Source organism: Onychomys torridus, chromosome 4 (genome assembly GCF_903995425.1).
Source record: "Onychomys torridus chromosome 4, mOncTor1.1, whole genome shotgun sequence".
In the NCBI taxonomy this organism is placed as follows: Eukaryota; Metazoa; Chordata; class Mammalia; order Rodentia; family Cricetidae; genus Onychomys; species Onychomys torridus.
Window position 1 is genome coordinate 117,669,265 of NC_050446.1, and position 22,496 is coordinate 117,691,760.

The window sequence follows — 22,496 nt, forward strand, 5'->3', positions numbered from 1 at the left end:
CGTGTGAGCTGGAGTCCTAGGGGGGATCTGGCAGGGTTTTTGGATTTCTTGCACTGTGTCCCTCTGTTCACATGTGGGTCTCTGGGTGAGGCCTGCTTGAATCGGGGTGACTGGCCGCCTGCCCCTGGAGCGAGTCTGAGGACTCACAGTCACGGGTCAGAGCGGCCACTGGGGGTTCAACTGCATCATCAGCCCGGGCGCAGACATCAGCCTTGCGGCGGGCTCCTGCACCTGCCTGGCTAGCAGCGGCGGCAGCAGCGGCGGCGCAGCCCGCACCCTCTCGGCTCCCACGCCCCGCCCGCGGCGCCCCCTCCCCCGGGCCGCGGCGATTGGCTGCGGCGCTCGGCTCCGGCCCGCCCCGCGCGGCAGGAAGGCTGGGGGCGCCGCGGGCCAGAGCGCGCTGTGCCGCCGCCACCGCCGCCGCCACCGCCACCGCCGCGAGCACCGCGCGTCTCCGGCTCCACGCGCCGCCAGCGTCCGGCCCTCCGCGCCCCGTCGCCAGCCCAGCCGCCTGTCCGCGGAGCCCCGGGCCGCCGCCACCACGCCGCGCGCCGTACTCCGCGTCAAGAATGGGGCGGCCAAGCTGCCCAAGCCGCCCGCCGCCGCCGCGGCCGAGGCTCCTGGCGCGGGCGCCGGCATGGAGCGCTCCCAGAGCCGCCTCAGCCTGTCCGCCTCCTTCGAGGCGCTCGCCATCTACTTCCCGTGCATGAACTCCTTCGACGATGAGGACGCAGGTGAGCGCGCTTCTGGCCACCCACCCTGGGAGGCTGTCCCGGGATACAGATGCCAGGGACCCTCGGGGACCCGGGGCGGCCGGCAGAAGCGGCCACTGTCTCTACTGCACTCCCGGTCCCGCCGGGATAGACATCCTGGGGCCCCTTCCACTCCCTGGGGACCCCAGGGGTCTAGGATAAGCTCTGGTCCTGCCCCTCTGCCCCAGGGACCCCTTGATCATCTGCACTCACCCTTCTCCCGCAGGTGGGCCCTTCCGTGGCCTGGACTCAACTCTCCCTATTTATGTGTACCTGCCCTACAGGACTCCCCCGCGACCTCCGTCTTGTTTCTGGACACGACTTGCCCCCACCTAAGTCTGGTATATGGCCCCTAGTCAGATCTTAGGGTTTAGGCCGCCTCACCCCTCGGCTTCCGACGTGCCTCCCAGAGGTTGGAGGTTGTGCGCAGTCCTTACCTCTCCGAGGTCTTTGTGTCTTAGCAGCATCCGGAGGCTCCCTGCCCAAGACCTCTGTTCAGAGGCCAAAGCCCTGAGTGCCCCTATTTTTCTCTGGTACCCTTCCCCCACAGGCTGAGGTTCCCCACTCTAATCAGATTGGGGCGGGCCGCGCAGAACTGGCCCGTGTCTGCTGGCCTTTCCTCTTTCCTCCCCAGGGAGGTGTGAGGCAGTGTAAGCGCTAACTACACCAGCGCACCCTCCAGTGTGTGCCCCTGACTCAGGTGCTCTTGTCCCTGGGGTGGCCTTTCTGGATGGGCTGAACCCAGCTGCCAATCCGTAGCTCAAACCTTCTGCTTCTAGGCCTGAAAAAAAAAAAAAAAAAAAAAAAAAAAAAAAACCCAAAAACCAAAACCCAAACGAAATCAAACCCAAAATCCCAAATGATAGCCAGAGCCCAGGGGTGGGGAGGAAACCCTGGATCCTGGGACCAGGCAGAGGGTACAGAGAGCTGTGAGTTTGGTTTTGGGGTAAAGAAGGGAATCCAACAACAGGTGCGGTACCTAGAAGATTTGGGGGAGAGGTCCCCCAAAGAGTGCAGGATGAGGAGCTAGCATCAGATCCCAGTCTTTATTCCTTTATTCCATAAGCTGTGACCTTGGGCGAGTCATGCCCTCCAGAGCCTCAGTCTCCTCATCTGTGAAATTCGGATGACGCTGCCTCAGATACAAGGCTCCATGTGGTGGGAGGCTGGAGCGAAATGGTTTTTGAACTGATAATTTGAGAGTATTTGAAGTCAATGAGGGGCGGGGGAGAGGAGTGTGTATGTGTGTAGGAACAAGTGGGTTCAATACTGATTAAAATACAAATTAGCACTCTGAGGGAAAAAAGCATATAAGCATCACCCCAAAATTTTACTGCACAGCTTAAGGAATTCAAGAGCTCAGGTTTCAACTCCCTGCCGGCTGGATCTTTCTGCCTAGGTTCTGTTATGAGGTGGAGTGGTGGGTAATGGGTGCTCAAGTACCAGTGATAGATGAGCAAAGGTCTGTGGGTGGTGAGTGAATGGTAATAGTTGAGGCCAACACCTGATAGAATGTTCTGTTGACCTGGGGGCAGGAGTTGGGGGTGAAGATGGTTGTTGTACAGACCATGTACTCACCATCTGACACATCGAAGACCCGAGGCCCAGGAGCTTCTCTCCTCAGATAGCTGAGGAGTGTTGTATTATTATTCTAGACAAGACCAGGTGAGGTGGAGCTGGGGAGGGGTCCCTAATATAGTGGCCTCTACTGCAGCTAACTCAGACAAGAAACCAGCTGTAGAGATGAACAGGGGGAGTCTTGGGGCATCTGTGGAGAGAGAGAGAGAGCAAGCTTCCAGCCCTGGATTGATGTCAGGTTGCTCTCCTAAAGTTCGACAGACCACTTATTTGTGTCTCATGAGTCAAACTGGGCAGGAGCACAGGTGTGTAGGAACATCAGAGACAGGCATAGTTTGGTTTTTCTCCAAAGTCATGCTGCATGCTGTGGGTCAGGCACCTTGTCTCTTATCGAAAGATTCATTCTAGTTTCACTTAAGTTAAAGACAGCTTTATTGAGAATATTAACAGTATTTCTAAACACGAGTCTAATTGTCCCCACCTCCTAAGCGAGTTTCTTTAAATTCTTGTATTTTACTTGTAAAAGACCTTCTTTGGCCCTCCTAGGCCCCAAATACATGGGGTGGGAGTTGTGTATCTGTGAGAATGTGTGTGAATGGCTGAAGCCCTGGTGTGGTGTGGTGTGGGGTGGGGTGTGTGTGTGGTGTGTGTGTGTGTGTGTGTGTGTGTGTGTGTGTGTGTGTGTGTAAAACCCAAGGTCATCTGGTGTCTCATGCACAAAGCTGAGAGCAGAACCAGGTTTCTGGCTCTCTTCAGAACACCAGTAGCTTCTCTTTCTGGAGGAGGATTTTTAAAAAGCCAGATCTCACAGTGCAGAAAATGGTTCCCAGGTGAGGAGGCCTTGGGGTGTGGTTGGCAGCCCAGGGCTCTGTTTGGGCATTTCAAGCTCCCCACCTGCTCATCCCTAAGGCTCTCTCCAACTTGTGAAGGAGGAGGAGAAAGTCTACTTTTATACCTAGAAGAATAATGATGGGCTGGTAAGAGTTGGAACGCTTAATTTCTCTTCATCGTCTCATTCATTCATTTTCTCCTAAAAGAAGAAAATTGGGTTTATTTCCTTTTAAAAGAGCACTGAACGGAACTGTTTCTAAAGGCAGTTGGAATAGGTTCTGGGGTCCTGGACAGGGATTGGCTTAACCAGAGGAGGCCAGCCCAGACTTGGCTCGTCCTGACTTCCTCTCCTCTCCCGCTGGCCCCCTTTACTGCCTCTCTGTCCTTGGTGGCTTCATTTCTGAAGTGTGTCCCTGACAGGCTTCAGGCTCATCTGAGAGCCTCCTCTTTGTTGCTGTTCCCAACCCATGTCAATACATCATTCTCCATCCATTAGATTAGGCCAGAGCCATCTTCAAGGCTCTCATGCTTTTCCAGCTAGCTTCCTGAGTCATAGGCTAAGGATGAGACTTTTCGTTAGCTTTAAGTGGGGCAGAGCACCTCCCTGCTTTGGACTTAGGAGTGTGGGCAAGTAGGGTAGGGAGAAGCTGCCCTCTCTTCCCATGTCTTTCTAGCACCCTTGAGCCTAAGAAGATGATCACTGATGGTTGCTACAATGTCTGTCAAGAGGAATCTGCCCTCGTCCGTTCTGGATGCATCTCTGATGATGATGCTGTCTTGCCTTGTTCCCAAGGACGCTGGGGCTTTAGAGAGGCAGGCAGTCAGGGACAGTGGGTATTTCTACCCATGTCTTTGTTGCTCAGCCTTCCTGGCCATGGCTTTGCAACTAGGGTGGGGAGGATCTACACATGGGACCCTGTTCTCCCCTGCACAAGGAAGAAAATAATAGTGCTCCCAGTAGACTCCTTTGGGTCAATGTTTTAAAAATCATTACCATATGCTACATATCTTTCTAGGCTTTTAAGATGCATTATTTTAATCTTCCCTCATAACATCCCCATAAAATTAATATCCTGTATAACATCCCCATTTTCATATAAGAAAACTGAGGTCTAAGCAGAGTAATTCATTCAAGGTCATTTAGCCAGGAAGTGAAGGAGTTAGGGTTTGAATCTGGGAAAACTGATTCAAGCGCACTTGCTTTTAATTATGCTGCTTGCTCTGCAGTGGTACCTGGCATGAAGTGGGTCTCAATACATGTTAGCTCTGGTCTGTCTCATTAGCAAGTGAGAGTTGTCTCTGAGCATGGCCATAAAGAAGACCTCTGTGCATTTGGGCAAAGAAAATCCTGATTTTCAAAATTTTAGCCGTCATCATTTTAACAGACTAATTTTATTGCATTGTAGTTTATGAAGGTAGAGCTGGGCCAGCATTTTTAGAAGTGCCTAAAAGGTGGGTACTTCAGGGGGCTTGCAAGCCAAATGGAAGTGAAAAGCATTCTGGCTTATCGTTTCCCTTCTCTTTCTAATGAGTTATTTGTAGCAACCCACAGGCCAGTCCCTTAGGGTATAGCTGGGGATCTGGGGTATATCCCCTTTTTAGTAGATACTGAAAGAAGTTGTTACATCGGGGTCTGGACCTGAGGCTAGTATTCCTGAGCCTGACCAAATAATTTGGTGTCTAGTTCTCCCCCGCCCGCCCAGGAGAAGGGCGGAGAAGCTGGAGGAGCCAGCTCTGATTTGCCCATAGGATGGATGCTTCGATCCAGCTCAGGGAGGAAGTTACCATGGCAACACCAGCCGGCTACCAGTCCCTCTCCTAGCAGTTAAGGCCACATCTCTGGGCTGGAAAGCCTTTCATGGCACCTCCCTCTTCCGCCCAGACCAAATCTTTTTGAGGGGAGCATGTGGTGGGTGGGACCCACAAACTAGTACCACAGCCCTCATCCCCACCCCCGGTTTTGAACAGAGGGGAGATGGAGGTGGTTGTTTGAGTTACTTGGAGGCTGTGAAGCTACCCATTTCCTGCCAGACAGATCTTGGCAGTGGGAATCAGGGTTCCAGTTCCTGCCAGCACCCCCAGGCACCTGGAATGACCACATTGAAATCTCACTCTCCCTCCCAAATTTACAGGATTTGGCGGAGTTTTCTTTCCCAGGCCAAGTGCTAACTTTTGTCCTTGAAATTTGACCCAAGCTTCATCTGGGAAACAAAATGTCCTGCTGCCCCTGCTCCTTCCCCAGAAATGGTGGGAACGGAGTGAGTCTTTCAGCTCCAGCAGGGGGGCTGGGCTGTGTGCATGATTCAGGGAGCTCTAGTATATTGTATCTTCATGAGGGGGGTGCCTTAAAGCATGCGTCTAGGCTCTGGAGCCTCCTCTCCCTCCCTCACCCCAAGGGAGGCCACATTCTGTGTCCCTTTTCTTTTCTGCTGTCCGTTACCCACACCCTTGGTTTACCACACGGAACTGTAATCTCCTTGTTCGTTTTTTGAGAAAGGGTCTAACCATTCACTGTGTAGCCCAGGCTTTCCTCAAACATGTGGTCCTCCTGCCTCAGCTTCCTGAACACTTGGGTTACGGGTCTGCGTCACCACACCCCGCTTTGTCATCTCCTGTAAAATTGGGAGCTGGGCAGAATTCTTCTAGATTTGGAAAACTGAAGCCTGGTAGTGAATCAAGCCAAGTGCCTCTACAGTCAAGGTGAGCAGTAAGGTGAGCATGTTGATCAAGACATTCAAATCAAATTATCCTGAAGGAATCATCTCAGGAAAGCCAGGTGCAAGGACACACACATGCATATGCACGCGCACACACAGACAGACAGACACACGCACACAGCTTTGTACATGCCTTAGGACTGCTGCTATGGTTTTCTCTGACCCCCAGGGCTCTTTTCTTCAGTCTCTTCCTTGGGTATTTCACCTTCCTCCTCATCCAGCTCCAACTTCCTTGGTTTGCAGCTACACCCCCCTACACACACACACACTCTCTCTCTCTCTCTCTCTCTCTCTCTCTCTCTCTCTCTCTCTCTCTCTCTACTAGGTGGGGAAGGGTAAGGAAAGATCCTTCTGCCTTGGTTCCCTTTTGGGGATGAGGCCCTGTCTCCCTCCTTGCCACTCTCCAGTGCTCAGGCTGTTGGGGGTAGTTGGACTGTGGAAGAAAGTGGAACTGGGAGGCAGCACCCCACCCCACCCCACCCAGCTGCTCTTCTGTCTCTAGCAGTTGTTCTACCCAGCAGCCATCGCCAGCATACCTTTTAAAAACTATCAGGAAGGAACCCCTTCCAACCTCCAGGTCTGCACCATTCACTGTCTTTTTGTGAAAAGATCCTAGTTGACTCCACGGCCTGCAGCCTCAAGCAATCTTTATCTTCCTAAGTTCAGGGTTGGGGGAGGGATAATGATCTTAGTTAGAGCATCTCTCAGGGTGGTAAAAAAAAAAAAAAATGAGGGCTGGAGAGATGGCTCAGAGGTTAAGAGCACCGACTGCTCTTCCAGAGGTCCTGAGTTCAATTCCCAGCAACCACATGGTGGCTCACAACCATCTGTAATGAGATCTGGTGCCCTCTTCTGTATACATAATAGATAAATAAATCTTTAAAAAATAAATTTTAAAAATGTTCTAAAAAAAATGAAATGACGGAGGGGCTTCCTTGGTGTCCACTGCTTTCTATGATCTCATGGATTTCTGTATCAACAGCAGTGCTAGCTGCTGCTTCAGATGTGCCCATTTTACAGATGCAGAATCCTAATCAGCTGGAGCCATCCATGGGTGGTGATCTCAGCCCAACTGTGCTTGCCTGGAGGCTACCTTCCAGCTCTGAAGATGAGTTCCCTTGTGGGAATGGGCTGTCACAATAGCAAATGGCAAAGACCGGGGCCTGTTTGGCTTATATAAGCACCCCAGGGACTGGAAGCCTGCTACAGACCACCATTCCTGGGTGGTCCCCATCAGCTGGCCAGCAGCAGCTCTGACTGCATGACCTCCTTGAAGGATCCAGTTGTCTGCCCTGGCCCTGAGGGCCCAGCCATCACCTGCCTCTGCAGAGCGATGTAGGCCAGGACTAGATTATATTTAACGCTGTGCTATTTCCACTTGACAGCCCTGGAGCACCACCCCCTCCTCCTTCCTCCCCCCTCCCCTTCTGATTCACTTGGAAACTGATGTCAGTGCCTTATTCTTAGACCCCGTAATTGTAACTGCATTGAGCAGTGCGCACTTCATTAACAGTTTCTGCAGTGGGGGGTGAGAGGGCTGGGAGGCTGGGCAGGGACACGGGTGGAGGTGGGGACAGGGTAGCCACTGCTGGGACCCTGGCTAGCTGCCTGCTTTGGATGGACCAGACTGGGTGGGTTCCAGGTCTGGCTTTCTAAGACAGGCTGTCCTGGAAGGACCATTGGAAAGTAGTGGATGGTCCATTCTCCTCATTAGACAAGGAAGGAAACTGAGGCTCAGACAGGCAGAATGGCTTGCCAAGGTCACATGTTAATAATGGCCCAGAGTTTTGGCTGCTGAGTTTTTCCGGCATTTATTCATTGAGTTAGTCAGTGCCAAACTACATTCTGGGTGCTAGAGATGTGCTGGAGAGCGAGTCAGACGTGGTTTCTGCTCTCATGGAGCGATGCCCTGGCCTGAAGCATATAGACTATGTAATCAATTAAAAATACACATTTTTAGATTGTGATAAGTGATGGGAGATGAGATAACATCAAGTAGTCATGGAAAGCTGAGCAGTAACAGATGAGTTGAGGCCTAAGGGACAAGGAGCCTGGCTTTTCCAGGTAGGTGTTCCAGGGCAAAGGGCCTAAGGTCAGTGTGACTTAGGGAACGGGAAGTGGACAGAAGTAGGTAGCATCTGGTTAGGAGTTGCATCATCACAGCCTGCTAGGGAATGATCAGGGGCATCTGGTAGGGGAACTGAGGTCCAGAGTTGGGAAAGAAAAGGCTCCCATGTGAGTAGAGACAGCACAGGACAAGGAACTCCTCCTCACACCCATCTTTGGGTGCAGGTGGCTATGACTTTGTGTGCACAGCATGGCTTCCTCAGTGCTGAAGTTGGGAGGTACTGTGGAGTCCTGCAGACCTCCTACTGCTCACTCTGCTCTTCCTCTTCCTCTTCCTCACTGGACCCAGCTCCATCACTTCTCAGGCTGACAAAACTGACAGGGACCCTGGGGACTTCCAGGGTGGGGAAGAGAGAGTGAAGCTTGGGGTCTGCATACCTTGTTTGTGTCTTACCTCTTTTGACTCTCATTGTCCTGGGGGACCTTGGGACAAGTCTTTTTGCCTCTCTGCACTTCATTTCCTCCTCTGTAAGATGGGGTCATGCTCATAGACGACACCTCAAAGATGCTGCGAGGGATGAATTATATAATGTACATCTCCAGAGCTGGACACATAGGGTTGTGGCCTCTGTGATTGCGTGTCCGATGCCCTGTTCACAGCAGGTTTTAGCCAGTGGTGACTGTTATGGTTGTCCCATCAATTTGAACAATGAGCCTCAGGATTACCTAGGTCTGTTCACAGGCAGACTGTAGACATTGCCCCGATCCAGGGTTTCTTGTTCAGTCTGGGATAGTCCTTGAGAGTCTTGCTTTTCACCATCTCTCTCCCTTTTCCTCTCTGTCTCTCTGTCTTGGGTCTCTGCCTCTGTCTGTCTGTCTGTCTGCACCCCCTCTATGTCTCTGTCTGTCTGTCTCTCTCCTCTGTGGTGTGTGTGTGTGTGTGTGTGTGTGTGTGTGTGTGTGTGTGTGTAGTTAGAGTTTTCCTGCCTGGCCCAGTCAGGACAAATCTCTCTCACCCGCCAGTCCCACAGTCGCTCAGACCCAACCAAGAAAGCACACAGAAACTTACATTGTTTAGAAACTGTATGGCCGTGGCAGGCTTCTTGCTATCTACCTTTTCTATCTTAAATTAACCCATTTCTGCTAGTCTATACTTTGCCACATGGCTTGCGGCTTACCAATGTCTTTACATGTTGCTTCTCATGGCGGCAGCTGGCGGTGTCTCCCTCCAGCCTTCTACTTCCCAGAATTCTCTTCTCTCTTGTCCCGCCTATACTTCCTGCCTGGCCACTGGCCAATCAGAACTTTATTTACACAGAGCAATATCCACAGCATGTGTGTGTGTGTGTGTGTGTGTGTGTGTGTGTCTTTGAGAAACTAAAGCTGCATGTGTACATGGTTATGAATGTGTAGAGGCCAGAGGTTAGTGTTCCTCAGGCACTATCTATCTTGTTTTTTTGAGTCAGGGTCTTTCAGTGGTTTGGAACTTACCAAGTATGCTAGGTCCCTTGGACCCCAGGAATCTGCCTGTCTCCACTTTCCCAGCCCTCGGATTACAAACATGTCTGCCATGTAGGTTAATGTAGGTTCTGGGACACAAACTTAGGTTCTCAGGCTCTTGTGACCAGGGCTTTACCACCCAAGCATCTCCCCAGCTCAGGTGAAGGAAGGGCCTTGGCATGTGCCTCCCTCCTCAGAGTTGGCTATTGCCTGCAGGCCCTCTTGTTCCTTCATGGTCTCATCCAGAAGAACATCAGCTATGTGAGACTCACAGTGAGCTCCCTGGATCCTCTGGGAAGCCACGTGAACCAGTGATGAATGCAGCAATGTGTCTTAGAAATTGCAACAAGCTGAGGGCCAGACACAGATAGCCCTGGGAGCTCAGAGGGCCTAGGTCTAGCGCCTTTTACCAGATGGAACAAGGCACTGCTCTCTCTTGCTCTGATGAAAAGTAGGCAGGGCCATGTGTGTATACACACGGTTCATTTGAGGACAGCGTTGACTGGGAAGAAGTAAGTCAAACTGATCATGGATGTAGAAGCTTACTGCTGAGAAGTGCTGCCAAGGGGCTGGCTGAGTCAGTTTATTGAGATGCCTCTGAGACAAGATGGCCAGTTTCTAGGGAAGGTTTAGTAGGAGGTGGACCTTGTGAAGTAATAAATTTCTTATCTGGCCCAATTAAAGCTCAAAATAGGAAGACGAGGCACCTAGAGCTAGTTTACTGGGGAAGTGTGACCTAAGCAGATGGAGCACTCTCTTGGAGGGGTGGCATGGGGTAGCAGTGACCTGGGTCTACATCGTTGCTAGCTAGCCATGAGTCCACTGTAGGTAACTGGTCTGGGCTTCATCCTTGTGTGTTACAAAATGCTGCACAAAATCGAGATCCTGTGAAGATTTGAGGCTGTCTGTACCACATGTGGAGAAACAGGAGCTACTGACTTTCCTGTCATTGTAGACTTTCTGGAATGAGGTGACATGCATGCATGGCTGGTTGAAAGGTGGGAGGGTGGGAGCATGCCATAGGCTGGGGTGACCGTGCCTGGGTCTGTCTGGATGATGGTTCACTGTGCACCCATGGAGCCTGAGAGGCTGCCTTAGGGGTCTGAACAGCCATGAATCTTGGTGTCTCCTCTGGTCACATCTGGTTGCGTGTGTGTGTGTGTGTGTGTGTGTGTGTGTGTGTGTGTGTGTGTTCATATGAGTGCATGTATATGCATATGTGTTCTGGAAGCTAGAGGACAACCTCAGGTGTTGTTCTTCAGGAACCTTCCATCTTGCATTTTTTTCCTTTTAAGTCGGTGTCTCATTGGCCCTGCAGCTCTCCAGTTAGGCTAGGCTGTCCAGACAGTGAGCCTCAAGGACTTCCCTGTACTGGGGAGTACAAGGGATTTCAAGGGTGCACCACCACACCCATGATTTTTATGGGTGTTTGGAGGTCTTTACACAGCAATCAGTGCACTGAGCCCTCTCCCCAGGGGCCCCCAGGACTCAGCACCCCATCTTCTAATTGAGAGCCTGTTGGGCTTTATTTCTACATTAGCAGGACCTCCTATAAAGGACTTCATGTCCCACTTATTTCCCAAGTTTCTTCATTCAGAGTTCCTCATTAGCTGATCTTTGGTGGATGGATCATTGAATAATTTTAAAAATAAGCACTCGGGAGGCAGAGGCAGGCAGATCTCTGAACCTGGTCTACAGAATGAGATCCAGGACAGCCAGGGCTACAAAGAAAGACCCTGTTTCAAAAACCAAAACCAAACAAACAATTTAAAAAAATAAGGATTTTGGACATTAGTGTATGCAGATTCTAAAATTAAATGTATGAAAGATCTAGTGAGAAGTGTGCTGGGCACCCCAGCACTGCATCTTCCTGCCCCTTCCATATATGTGCACTGGTACCAGACTTCACAGCCAGGTCTGTTGCTGTTGTTGATGAAAACATCTGTGTTGGAACAAGCGGAATAGCACCAAAGGCCGTCAGAGAAACTGTCCGCCCACCTCCGGCAGGCCCACTCCCATAGCCACCACGGCAGTCTTTTTTCCCTTTATTCTGAGACAGGATTTCGCAATATAGCCCTGGTCATTCTGGAGCTCACTCTGCAGACCAGGCTGGCCTCAAACTCAGAGATTTACCTGCCTCTGCCTCCCAAAGGCATGCACCACCACACCCAGCTTCTTTAAGGCTTCAGTATCTCCTTACTTTCCTGTTACCAAATTGAGTCAAGTGCCTGTGGTGGTGTCCGTTTCTGAGCCAGGCACTGTGAAGTCTGGATAGGAACCAGATAATTCTGGGTAGCTGGTAGAACAGAGGTAAGGGCAGAAGGTGTGGTTCTGAGTCCTGGCCCTTCTATGTGTTGACTGAGTGACCATGGTGGAGTTATGTAATCATTCTGAGGCATCTGTAAAATGGGTTTATCAGAGCCCCTTCTCACTGCAAAGGTGCCACGAGGCTTAAATGAGTCAGTATTTGTCAAGTGCTTTATAGAGAGCCTGGTGCACACTGAAAGTGAGGCGTGCTTGTGCTTAGTATTATAGGGTTTTTAAACCCTGAGATTGACTCAGGCTCCCTTGGATGAGGACCAGAGAGGCATCTTCATTTGTCCACAGCCTCATAGCAGGTGGCTAGGAAAGCCAGAAACAGTGCCAGTGTTCCCATACTCATGACTCAGCCTTCCCTGACCCCAGATGTGCCTTGTGCTATGATGGATGGACCCTGCTGCCACCTGAGGCTTCAAGTCTGTACCATACGTTTTCAGCACTCAGTGTCCCTGGAAAATGCCACTTGCAGTCACCCTGGGACCGGGTGGGAGGATGTGTCACTGAATGGGACCTGCCGTGAAAATTAATTAGTGCCTCAGAAGATGTCTCGAGAAACATCTCTCATGTGCCTGGGTCCAACACGATGCTGGACTAGGAGTCTCTGGGGTGTATCCAGCCTAGGCTAGGCTACCCTCAAGCCCCCTCGCTCCAGGGAGCTGTAGCTTCTGGTGGGTATAAGTGTTGGAGAGGAGGGACCTTCAAACAATGAACTGGGAGTCTCTTGCAAGGAAGGGTTTAGCACACAGAGGGCACCTAGGATCCTTTGGCTGTTTCTGGTGGAAAGCAGTCTGGAGGCGGTGCAAACTCTCCTGCTTCACGATTTAGCTAGACTGGGCTTTGGGTTTGGCTGATGATTAGTAGGAATGACAGAGACGGATATGGGATGGGCAAGGAAGCCACACGGTATTCAGCTGCTTGTGCCAAGGGTGGTAGCATCCTAAACGAGCTTTCTGATCTCCTGTGTCCATAGCCCTCCAGCTGGGGAGCAGACATAACTTCCAGGGCCAGGCAGTTCCCACTAGCCAAAGGTGGGGCTTTAAAGACAGGAGAGCCACTTGGGGGTGGTGAGGGTGATGCTTGGTAAAAGGGTATATCCGGGGCCCAGACGTTAGGGATCCTCTGACTGGGGGAAGTGGGTGAGCCCAGCTCTGTCCTGGCCCATACCTAGGCAATGGCATGTCACCTGTCTGTAGTTCCGTGAGGTGGGCCTGATTATCTCAAGAGGCCTATTTATGAGTCTCTGGCTTGACCCCTGTCTTGGCCAGGGCCTTTCATCCCGTGAGAACTGGAGCCTAAGCCTGAACCCAGCCCAGTGGTCCCTTCAGCGTTCTGTGCCGCATTTCTAGTTATTCTAGAACATATATGTGCGTCTGATGCTTCTCAAGGCTCCTTTCCCAGTGCCACCTTGAAGGGCATCCTAAATGACTTCCACTTTGCATCTTCCAGGCACAGAGTACTCCATGCTGAAAAAGGATTTCAATCTACTCGATCTCATGGACTCCCATGGAACTCTGGCCTGAATTGGAGAAGTGGGCAGGCTGCCTGAGGGGATGTGACAGCTCCCAGGAACACTGATTTGTCATAGGGCGACCTGGATTTGAGATCTCATTTCTGCCAGTTTGCTGGTTGGATGACCCTGGGGCATGTCATTCTCCTCTTGAACCTTGGTTTTCTTGTCGGCTGAACAAGTGTGTGGTTATAACACAGCAGCTAACCTGCGAGTTCAAGATGCTGTGTGAACCCAGAACTCAGCAGGGTGCTCTCTAGCTGGTCACTGGTGGAGAAGCTAAGAAACAGCAATGGTCCCCATGCTTGTGGAAGAAGCAATGTATGCATAGGGAATAGTCTCAGTTTAAGGGTCCTCTGCAGAAGGGGCACAACAACACTTGCCCTACTGTCCACTGTCCATGTTTGGGTTTCCTCCGATGTAGACTCTGAGATGAGGATTCAAGTTTAAGTTGCAGAGAAGCCTCATGGAGCTGCTGTTTTTTCTGAGTTGAAAGTCAAATAGTGATTGTGTATTGTTCATATAGTTTACAAAAGTGATCTGTGATGCCCAGGAGGGAAGTGAGGAAGTAAGGCAGGAAAGAAGCCAGGACACAGCATATCTTTAGGCTGGTGACCTCTGAGTGTGAGAGACTGGAGACTCTGGGGAGACTCCATAGTACAGGGCTACCCTGTGAGAGGCCAGACAGCACATAGTTTGGTCTTTTCAGGTCCTGGATCTCGCTTGCAATTTTTCAACCACACAGGTATATACATGAGCAAAGACTGGATCCTAATAAAACTTTATTGACAGGTCAACTTAGTCTAAGGGTTATAGCTTGAGAACCCCTAGAGTAGAAGGCTGACTTGAATTGTCTACCCAGAACAAAGGAGCTGGGCTGTTTATTTTTCAGCTCCCTTAGTAATGGGAGCTGGGGTGGGTGCCAAGAGTGGATCGTGGCCATCATTTCCAGCAGATTAGGGGGGGCACAAAGAGTGTATCATAGCCATCATTTCCAGCAGGCTAGCATGTAGCCCTCAGGCAAAGAAATGCAGGTGCTGGTAAGAGAAGTCAGGACCGGGGTGTGAATTGGGATTGGCAACAGCTCATTGTAGCTAGGGGGTGGCTTGCTTGACCACTAGAAGGCAGTGTTGGAGAGAAGGCTGAAGGATGAACAGGACCCCAAGTTCAGGGCAGGGGTTTATTACTTCGTATTTCCGTCTTTAGCAAGTATTTGATGCTCCTTGGCTCAAAATGGCTTCTCTACACCTTATGCTGTTTTGTTGTTTTCCACACTCTGGACAGAACCCAGGACCTCACATGTGTTAAGTAGGTGAGCTATTTCCCCAGCCCCAACTGATGATCCCATTCTAGCTTTTCACTTCTGTGCCTCTGCTAGGCTGTCCTCTCCTGGGGTGCCTCTTCCTTCTAGGAAGCACTGTCGATCCCTCCACATGCACTGTGAGTTCCCATGGTCCTTTGCTTTTCCCTTTCTCCAGGGACTTGTGTGATCCTGTGTCCCACCCGGGGCACTGGTTTAGGACAGGCAGTTCTGGCTCCCTAGCCTCTTCCTCCCTTCCCAGCACCTCATTCCTGCCTTTCTTTCTCTAGTGGTTGCTGTTGCCAGGCCCTATTCTGGGGACCCCAGACAAGCTCCCTCTCATTGTCTTCATGGAGTTCTTGTCTGGGGCGGGGGTGGGAGGGTGGGGAGGGAGGAGATAGCGGTTGATATTGGACAGCCCAAAGACACAACAGATGGTTCCATCACTCCTGTGGTATGAGGCAACATACCAAAAAAAGGCCGTGGCAAGGGAGCTGACCCTGGGGAAGACAGAGGGGACGGCTAAGCTGAGACCTGGGGGGTGAGTACAGTTGACCTTGTACATGCAGCAGAGAGTTAGTGTGGACAAGGGGCCACTCTACTAAGCTCTGATAGGCAGCTATGGGGACACAGGTGGAGTCCTGGATTCTCAGTTGGTGTGATTGTTCTGACCATCCCCCTCTTTCTCTGTCCCTCTGTCTCTCTTAGGCATACACACACATAGAAATAGTAACCTCAGGTCTGTCCATGATAGAAGTATGGGTAGATTTTGCTCTCTAGTCTGTGTCTTACAGGGTTCTCCAATAAGATGAGGCATGCTAAAAACCGAGGGCTTCAGAGTCAGGAGCCCCAGTCAGGCTCCCACTGGTAATTGGCGTCCTTAACTGTTATTTGCAACTCCGAGGAGATTCTCTTTCTTGCTGTAGAAGGGGGGAAATGCTAACTAGCCCTACTCACATGGTGCCTATCACCTCACTAACTCATTGAAGCCCCGTGGCTGTGCTAAGGAGAAATTATGATGCTCCTTACATTATAGATGTGAAGTCTAAGACACAGAGTGGCAACAGAGGCCACCCAGGACCACAGCAGGGGTCAGAGGCAGGATTCTGTGCAACTGCCTGGCTCTGGAGTCTGAGCATAGCTTCTTGGCTTTAATGCCATCTCATAGGTCAGGAGAGAGGAGCCTTCACCCAGTGCCTGAAACATAGTGCTCAGGAAATGCTCACTTGTCATTGTCTGCAGCTGTCAAGGGCCCTGAAGTTGAAAATGGACTTGGTATTTTGAAAGCCCAGAGAAAGGACTATGTGGCTGATGGGGTAGCACATTGGATCATACTTCATTCAGTGTTATCTCTTACTCATGAACTTAAGGGCAGTTGGAGCCCTTGTTGACTTTTTAGCGGGCATGGGATGTGATACTTAGACTTGGGTTTTGCAAATCTTCAAAGACTTCTTTGGCGTCATGGAGAGGAATGGAGACAGAGGTCAGGGTTGGTCCTCTTTTGCACATAGTGATTCTTCTCACATGTGTAGGCTCTCAGCCAGGCCCATGATGGGCCGTTGTCCAGGCTGCTGCGTGGGCCAGAGCACCAGAGAGAAGGCAAGAGTGTGTCACCAGGCTGGTCTGGTGATGCTTGGAGGCAGGGATGTACCGGCTGGAAGGCAGAAACAAATTACTCTCCCGGAGCCGAGGCCAGGCCAGTTCCTGCCGTGTTACATTATTAAATTTGTAATCTTCGTGCTAATACTTTCCAGCAGTGAATAAGAACCAAATTTGAAATGCTGGCTTTACATTTCTGGAATGGGGTTCTTTGTCAAGAGCTCTTGAAACCCATAATTTCTCTCCAGAGGTGACTGTCAAAGTCTTTTTTAAAAAATTAAAATAATAATAAAAAAGGAAAACTATTCTTTAGTTAAAGGTTGAGGCTAGAGGGGTTGACCCCAGCTGTATGTCTCCAGTCCCAAGAAGGACTCAGAATCAGGCCAGACCTGTGGATGCTCAAGTCTGCCTTAGAATTTGAACTCCCAAATCTGGGCTCCGTGGGAGAAGAGAGTGAGAAAATCTTCGGGCCTACCTTGCCCTCCCCCAGGAGTTGTTGAGTCTCTAGATTTGTAAAAAAGAGCTTGGTGAAAAACCGAGTCACAGTCTCAAGGGACCAGCCACTGTCCCCATGACCTGCAGGTGGCGGCTGGTGGCCGACGTTTGTCACCTCCTTGGTCCCAGTTCTTCACCTGATGTGGGTGGGGTTGCCAGGCTGCCTGGTTGCTCTGTCTGACCCTCCTCCAGCCAAGCCCTAGCTCATGGGTATGAGGAGCCTGAAAGGGGATATGTTCACCCACCTGGCCTTTTCATGCTAGGCCAAGGTCCAGGTCTGGGGACCCCAGAATGCCCTGCTCACACAGCCATAAGCCAGTGGGTCTATCCAGATCCCTTCTCTGTGTTCATCCCAACTGAGAGGGGACTCTGCCACCGAGGACCTGACCAGTGACCTTGAAGGTGCTCCTTGTGTGGGTGAAGACAGCACGCAGGTGTGCAGTGGGGGCTGGGAGTGGAGAGCAGGGGTGGGCTGTGGCCGAAGTCCAGCACTCTCCTCACTTTACGATCAGCCTCAGGACTCTGCAGATTCTAAATCTGAACCTGCCCCTGCCTTCAAGGTCATTATGAAGACATATTTCTCAGAATAGAAGGAGGGGACATATTTTATTTAGTAGCCCTGATTTATAACTTTTAAATATTTAGAATAAGTATGAGAGTCTCATTTGTATCTCTGCCAGAGCCCTACATATTAGGGGCCTTTACATCATCCTTTGAACTATGAAGGAGACAGTCTGCTGGGCTCTTCCACTCTTGTGGTCCCCATCAAGGGCTCAGGGGCAGGAGCCTGGCTTAGATGGCACTTTTGTGTATCTTCTCACACCCTGAGATTCCTCCTCCAGGAAGGTGAGTTGAAGAAAGACCCCTAGGTCCAGTATCTGCAGGACACTCTGTGACCCCTCGGTCCAGTATCTGCAGGACACTCTGTGACCCCTCGGTCCAGTATCTGCAGGACACTCTGTGACCCCTCGGTCCAGTATCTGCAGGACACTCTGTGACCCCTCGGTCTAGTATGTGCAAGACACTCTGTGACCAGCAATCCTACTTTCTGCCGTCGCCACCCTCCCCTAGACACAGCCTGTCTGAGAGTTCACAGCTCCCTCTCAGACCAGACCCAGGGAGGAGCCACCATCAGGACCCAAAGGGAAAGTGCTGACGTTCTGGAATCCTGAGCAGTTTTCAATGTTGAAGGCATCCTTGTCCAAACAGGAGTGTGTGCTTATGTCTGCCAGATACTCCAAGCACTTTACCTCCATTATCCTATTGAGGCACCAGACTGTGGGGAGAATACAGTGTCACAGCCTTTGCACAGATGGAGAAGCCAAGGCACAGAAAAGACAGCCTTGAATTTGGTTCAGGATCATTCAGTAGTAATTTCCAATTCCCATCTGCCTGGTCCTTGAATCCACTAGTCTGACCTCTGTCCTGTCCTGCCCATTCATCATTTAAAAAAGCTTTTGTTTTCTACATTGATTCATTGATCTTGTGTATAAGAGAAGGGCATGGCACAGTGTGCACATGGAAGTCAGAGGACAGCTTACGGGAGTTGGTTCTCTCCTATCACATGGGTTCCAGGGATCACACTCAGGTTGCCATGCCAGGTCACCTTTCATTGATGCAGCCAGTAGTCGCTGTCAGTTGTTCCTGTGTGCTGTATCCTGAAGGGGTTGCTATGGAGCCAGCACTGCCCAGCGCAAGGACAACAGACAAAAGGTAACACTGCGGGTGTGTGTGTGTGTGTGTGTGTGTGTGTGTGTGTGCTCCATTGAGCGTAGGATGGAAAAGGCCCCAGAGCTTTGCTCAGTAACACCTTTCTTGGAGACCAGAATTACGTCGTTATTTTCAGATCTCGTTGGTCTGTTGAGATGGGTGGGACTTAACCTCCCCCTTCACCATCCTTGTGAAATTCAGAGAATGGGGATGGAGAGGGGGAGAGCCAGTCATTCATACTTCTATGACAGGTTGGGTTGGACCTTGACTCTGAGTACGCCAGCCTATGATCTTGTTCTAGTACAGGATACCTTTCATTCCTAAGAAAAGCGGATTTGCCATTTATCATATCAACTTTTGCATATATGTGAGTGAATGCGTGTGTAAGTGTGTGTGTGTGTGTGTGTGTGTGTGTGTGTGTGTGTAGGGGTATGTGTAGGGGTGTTGCACCCTGTTTCTGAACATAGAGGTTAGAGTTGATGTCAAATGTCTTCTTCAATTGTTCTCCAAACTTCTTGTTTGAGGAAGGGTCTCTCATTGAACCTAGCACTCACTGATTTGACTGGATGGGTTCGTCGGGAAGCTCCACGAACCATCCTGGGTCCACTTCCCCAGCACTGAGGTCACAAGTGTGCACCACTACATCTGGTTTCCACGTGAGTTACTTTACTGACTCAGTTATCTCCCCAGCTCCACACTGTTGTTGTTGTTTTGTTTTGTTTCAAGACGGGATTTCTCTCTGGAGCCTGTCCTGGAATTCGACCTGTAGACCAGGCTGGCCTCGAACTCACAGAGATCCTCCTGCCTCTGCCTCCTGAGAGCTGGATTAAAGGTGTGTACCACCACTGCCCAGCTCCCAGCTCCACATTTTAACTTTGACACTAGTTGTAAACTAGTTGTAAACACATATACCATCCCCACTGGCATTTCCTGCATATGTACTGCACTATCAGGTGCTGTGCTGAGGTTTCACGTGTGTTTCCTCGTGTGGTTTCATGTGGTTTTCTGGTGTTCCCAGTATCCAGGGCTGCACACACAGCAGATAGACACCTGCACTGAATTCCTCTGGTTATTAAATGCTCAGGCAATGCAGGGTGTGGTCATAGTGGAAACTTGAGGAAAACACAGAAAAAGCAGATAAAAAGAAAGTAAAAACAACTCCAGAACTGATTAGAACCCATGTTGGGGGAGGGGGGAAGCCAGGCATGGAGGCACATGTGTATTATCCTAGTACTGAGATAGTAGAAACATGCAGAATTCTGGGGCTCCATGGCCAGCCTGCTTAGTGAGTTCCACTGAGAGACCCTGTCTGGAAACACAAGGTAGGCAGCTCTTGAGGAATAACTCTTGAGATTGACCTCAAATCTACACACACACACACACACACACACACACACACACACACACACACACACTACAAAGGGGGGAAGTCCTAATCTTTTAGTCCAAAGGTAGAAGAAAGCAGAATGTACTGGAGCTGTTTTCAGAACAGACAGAAAGAGACAGAGAGAGGACGCATACTCAGGAAGACTTGTTTAAAGCAAAGCAGGGTTATACTATGACGCTGTTTTGTAAGCCAAAGCCACCGCCATTCAAAAATCACCTCAAAAGGACCTTCACAGGCTGGTCTCACTCGGATTTCTAGGATCAGGTCTAGAACTGAATGCTGCGGGCTGTTGGTCACAGGCTTGTCCAGGCTGCACGGGGACAGCACAGAGCAAGCCGCTCAGCCTGATGGGCCATGGTGCGTATCTATCCCTGCTTTTCCAGTCTCTTTCTTGTAAAACCAATCAGTAAATAAAATTTAAACTGACAGCCCTCCCCAGGATTTTATTCTGTGCCTGGCCCTGCATTTCTATGCAGAAGCAGAAGGCTTGGGAGCTATAAATAGCCCCAGCCTCTTCTACACAGTGGCAAGAAGCATTTGTAGGTTGTCTCCTCCCAACCTGGTGACCTGGATTACTTCCTCCCTGCAGTGGCTGCCTTCCTTACCACCTCCTGTCTGTCCTGCATGGAGCCGAGCAGGCCCTGTTGGTGAGCAGTTCCTGAGCACCTACCCAGGGCCACACCCTCTGGCCTGGGTGCACAGGCTTGTGATAATAGCCCCGTCTTAGCCTTCTGAGGAAGGAAGCAGATAGTGTAGACATAGTGGTCCATGGATGAGATTTTTTTGGGGGGGATTTCCTGGCTCTGGGAAGCAGAGGATGCTTCCTGGAGGAGCCCGGGAGGAAGCAGCCTGGGAGAAGGAGCTGGTGGCCCAGTAATCATGCTGGATACAGTCCTGTACAGACTCACTCTTCTCTGTTGCTAAGCAGACTGCACACAGTAAAGGTGAGCCCTGTGTTCTGTGGGCCCAGTGGTTCCCAAGGCTTCTGGAGTCCAGTAGTCTTAGGTGAGGAGGATGCCCCACTTTTACTGGTCCTTGGTTCCATGTTTTTCTGGATTCCCAGCTCAACCTAGACAATCAAATATCTCCATGAAGCCTGGGAACTCATCGTCTCTTGCATCCCCTGGGGATGCTTGTGTTAAGTCACACTGGGGATTCAATATGCTGTCCTGTCTCTGTCTAGGAACCGCAGCTCAGTCCCTGATTTACCTGATGAATGGGGCCACAGTCTCTCTTGGGGTGCCTCTAGTGATAGGAAAGGGGGTTCATAGCCTCTTGGGGTTCCTGCTCACCAACAGGCAGCTTCTTGAAGCCAAAGTCACCTTCATCATCAACCCTCGCACAGTGATGACATGGATAATTCAGCATGCATAGCGGGTACTTCTGTTATCCACAAAATAAACTGCTTTGGGAAGCAAAAACAGAGACAAAAACATGGATCTCAAATACACTTAGACCTGAGTTCAAACATCTCCCTTCTTTATTATTTTCCTACCCTAAGGCTGTGTCCTTAACCTCTTTGTGTCTCAGTGTCCACATGAGTAAGCTGGGGGACATAATGCTTCTTATAGTCAGGTCTCTGGAAAGATTAAGTGGGTGTGTGTGAGCAAGGTCCAGCACTATCATTACTATTATGGAGCACATTTGAATGGTGAAATCAATATCCAAAAAGTTTTCCATGAGTCCTTAGTGTGTGACTAGCCCTGCCCTGGGTGATGGGCACATTGCGAGCAAGTTAACACATGGCTGTTGTAAGTATCAGCATTGTTAGCCCCACTTGGTCATGATGGTGGGTAGGACAGTGTTCTTGATAAGAAGACACACACACAGGTCAGGTAGTGGCGCACACTGAGGCCCCAGCACTTGGGAAGTGGAGGCAGGAGGACCAAGAGTTCAAGGCCAACTTGGGATACATGAGACCCTGTCTCAACAAAACAAAATAAACGAGTAAGATGGAGGAAAGAGGAAGGTTAGAAAAGCTGGGGTAAGGGGTGGATTCTAAAATCCACTCAGCTGGTAAGGTGGGACTCATGTCTTCCACATCTTTCTCTCCTTTTCTTTACCTTTACTAGATTTTTCTGAGAGTCCCTATGGGAAGGGAAGAAGGAAGGAGGCTGGCAGATCATTTTGCACTGGACACAGGGACTTCTTCATCCTCAGACCCCATCATTTCCTCTGTGCTGGGCCACTCAGGGACAGTTATAGGAACCTTCTTCTCTCTATACACACTACCACTGGGGACTTAGTTCTGATGCCTTTGGGGGTCTTGCAGGTAAAATGGGTCCTTGGGACCACATGTACCTGGCTATTCAGTCAGCTTGGCCTCAGATCTGCTCTCTCAGCTGCATGTGCAGCCAAGACCCTCTGCCCTGTACGGAGCTCCTCCTCCACCTTTAGTCACAGCCTGAGCCCAAGTCTAGGTTCTCTAAGATTTCTGAGGCTCAGGGCTGGCACTGGCTGGCTGTGAAATGTCCCCTGTTGTCAGTGTCCTGCCCCATCCAAGGAAGCGAGAAGTCTGCTACTGTGTTCCCTCTTCTAGGGAAACTGGGCTTTAGGCCTGCTCTTTCTCCACGGGACAGAAGCTCCTGGCCAAGAAACCTCAGACAACCCAAGGAAATGAGAAAAGTGTTGTAGCTTAAAATGTACCTGTGGTCAGACTGCATGCATGTTCATTGCTGATGAGGTGGGTCTCAAGTAATGCCACCCTCGTTCTCGTCCTTCTGTTTTCTTTCTC

The 22,496-nt window shown here is 50.6% G+C and overlaps 1 protein-coding gene across 2 annotated transcripts in view; it reads left to right on the forward strand.

The window, feature by feature from the left end:
• Positions 1 to 342: 342 nt before the first annotated feature.
• Rims4 (regulating synaptic membrane exocytosis 4) overlaps positions 343 to 22,496 on the forward strand; it is a 63,348-nt gene continuing 41,194 nt past the window's right edge. For both annotated transcript variants that reach the window (XM_036185064.1, XM_036185065.1), the window contains exon 1: positions 343 to 734. In XM_036185064.1, the coding sequence (XP_036040957.1) occupies positions 638 to 734 (97 nt within the window). In that variant the 5' untranslated portion in view covers positions 343 to 637. The remainder of the gene's footprint in view (positions 735 to 22,496) is intronic.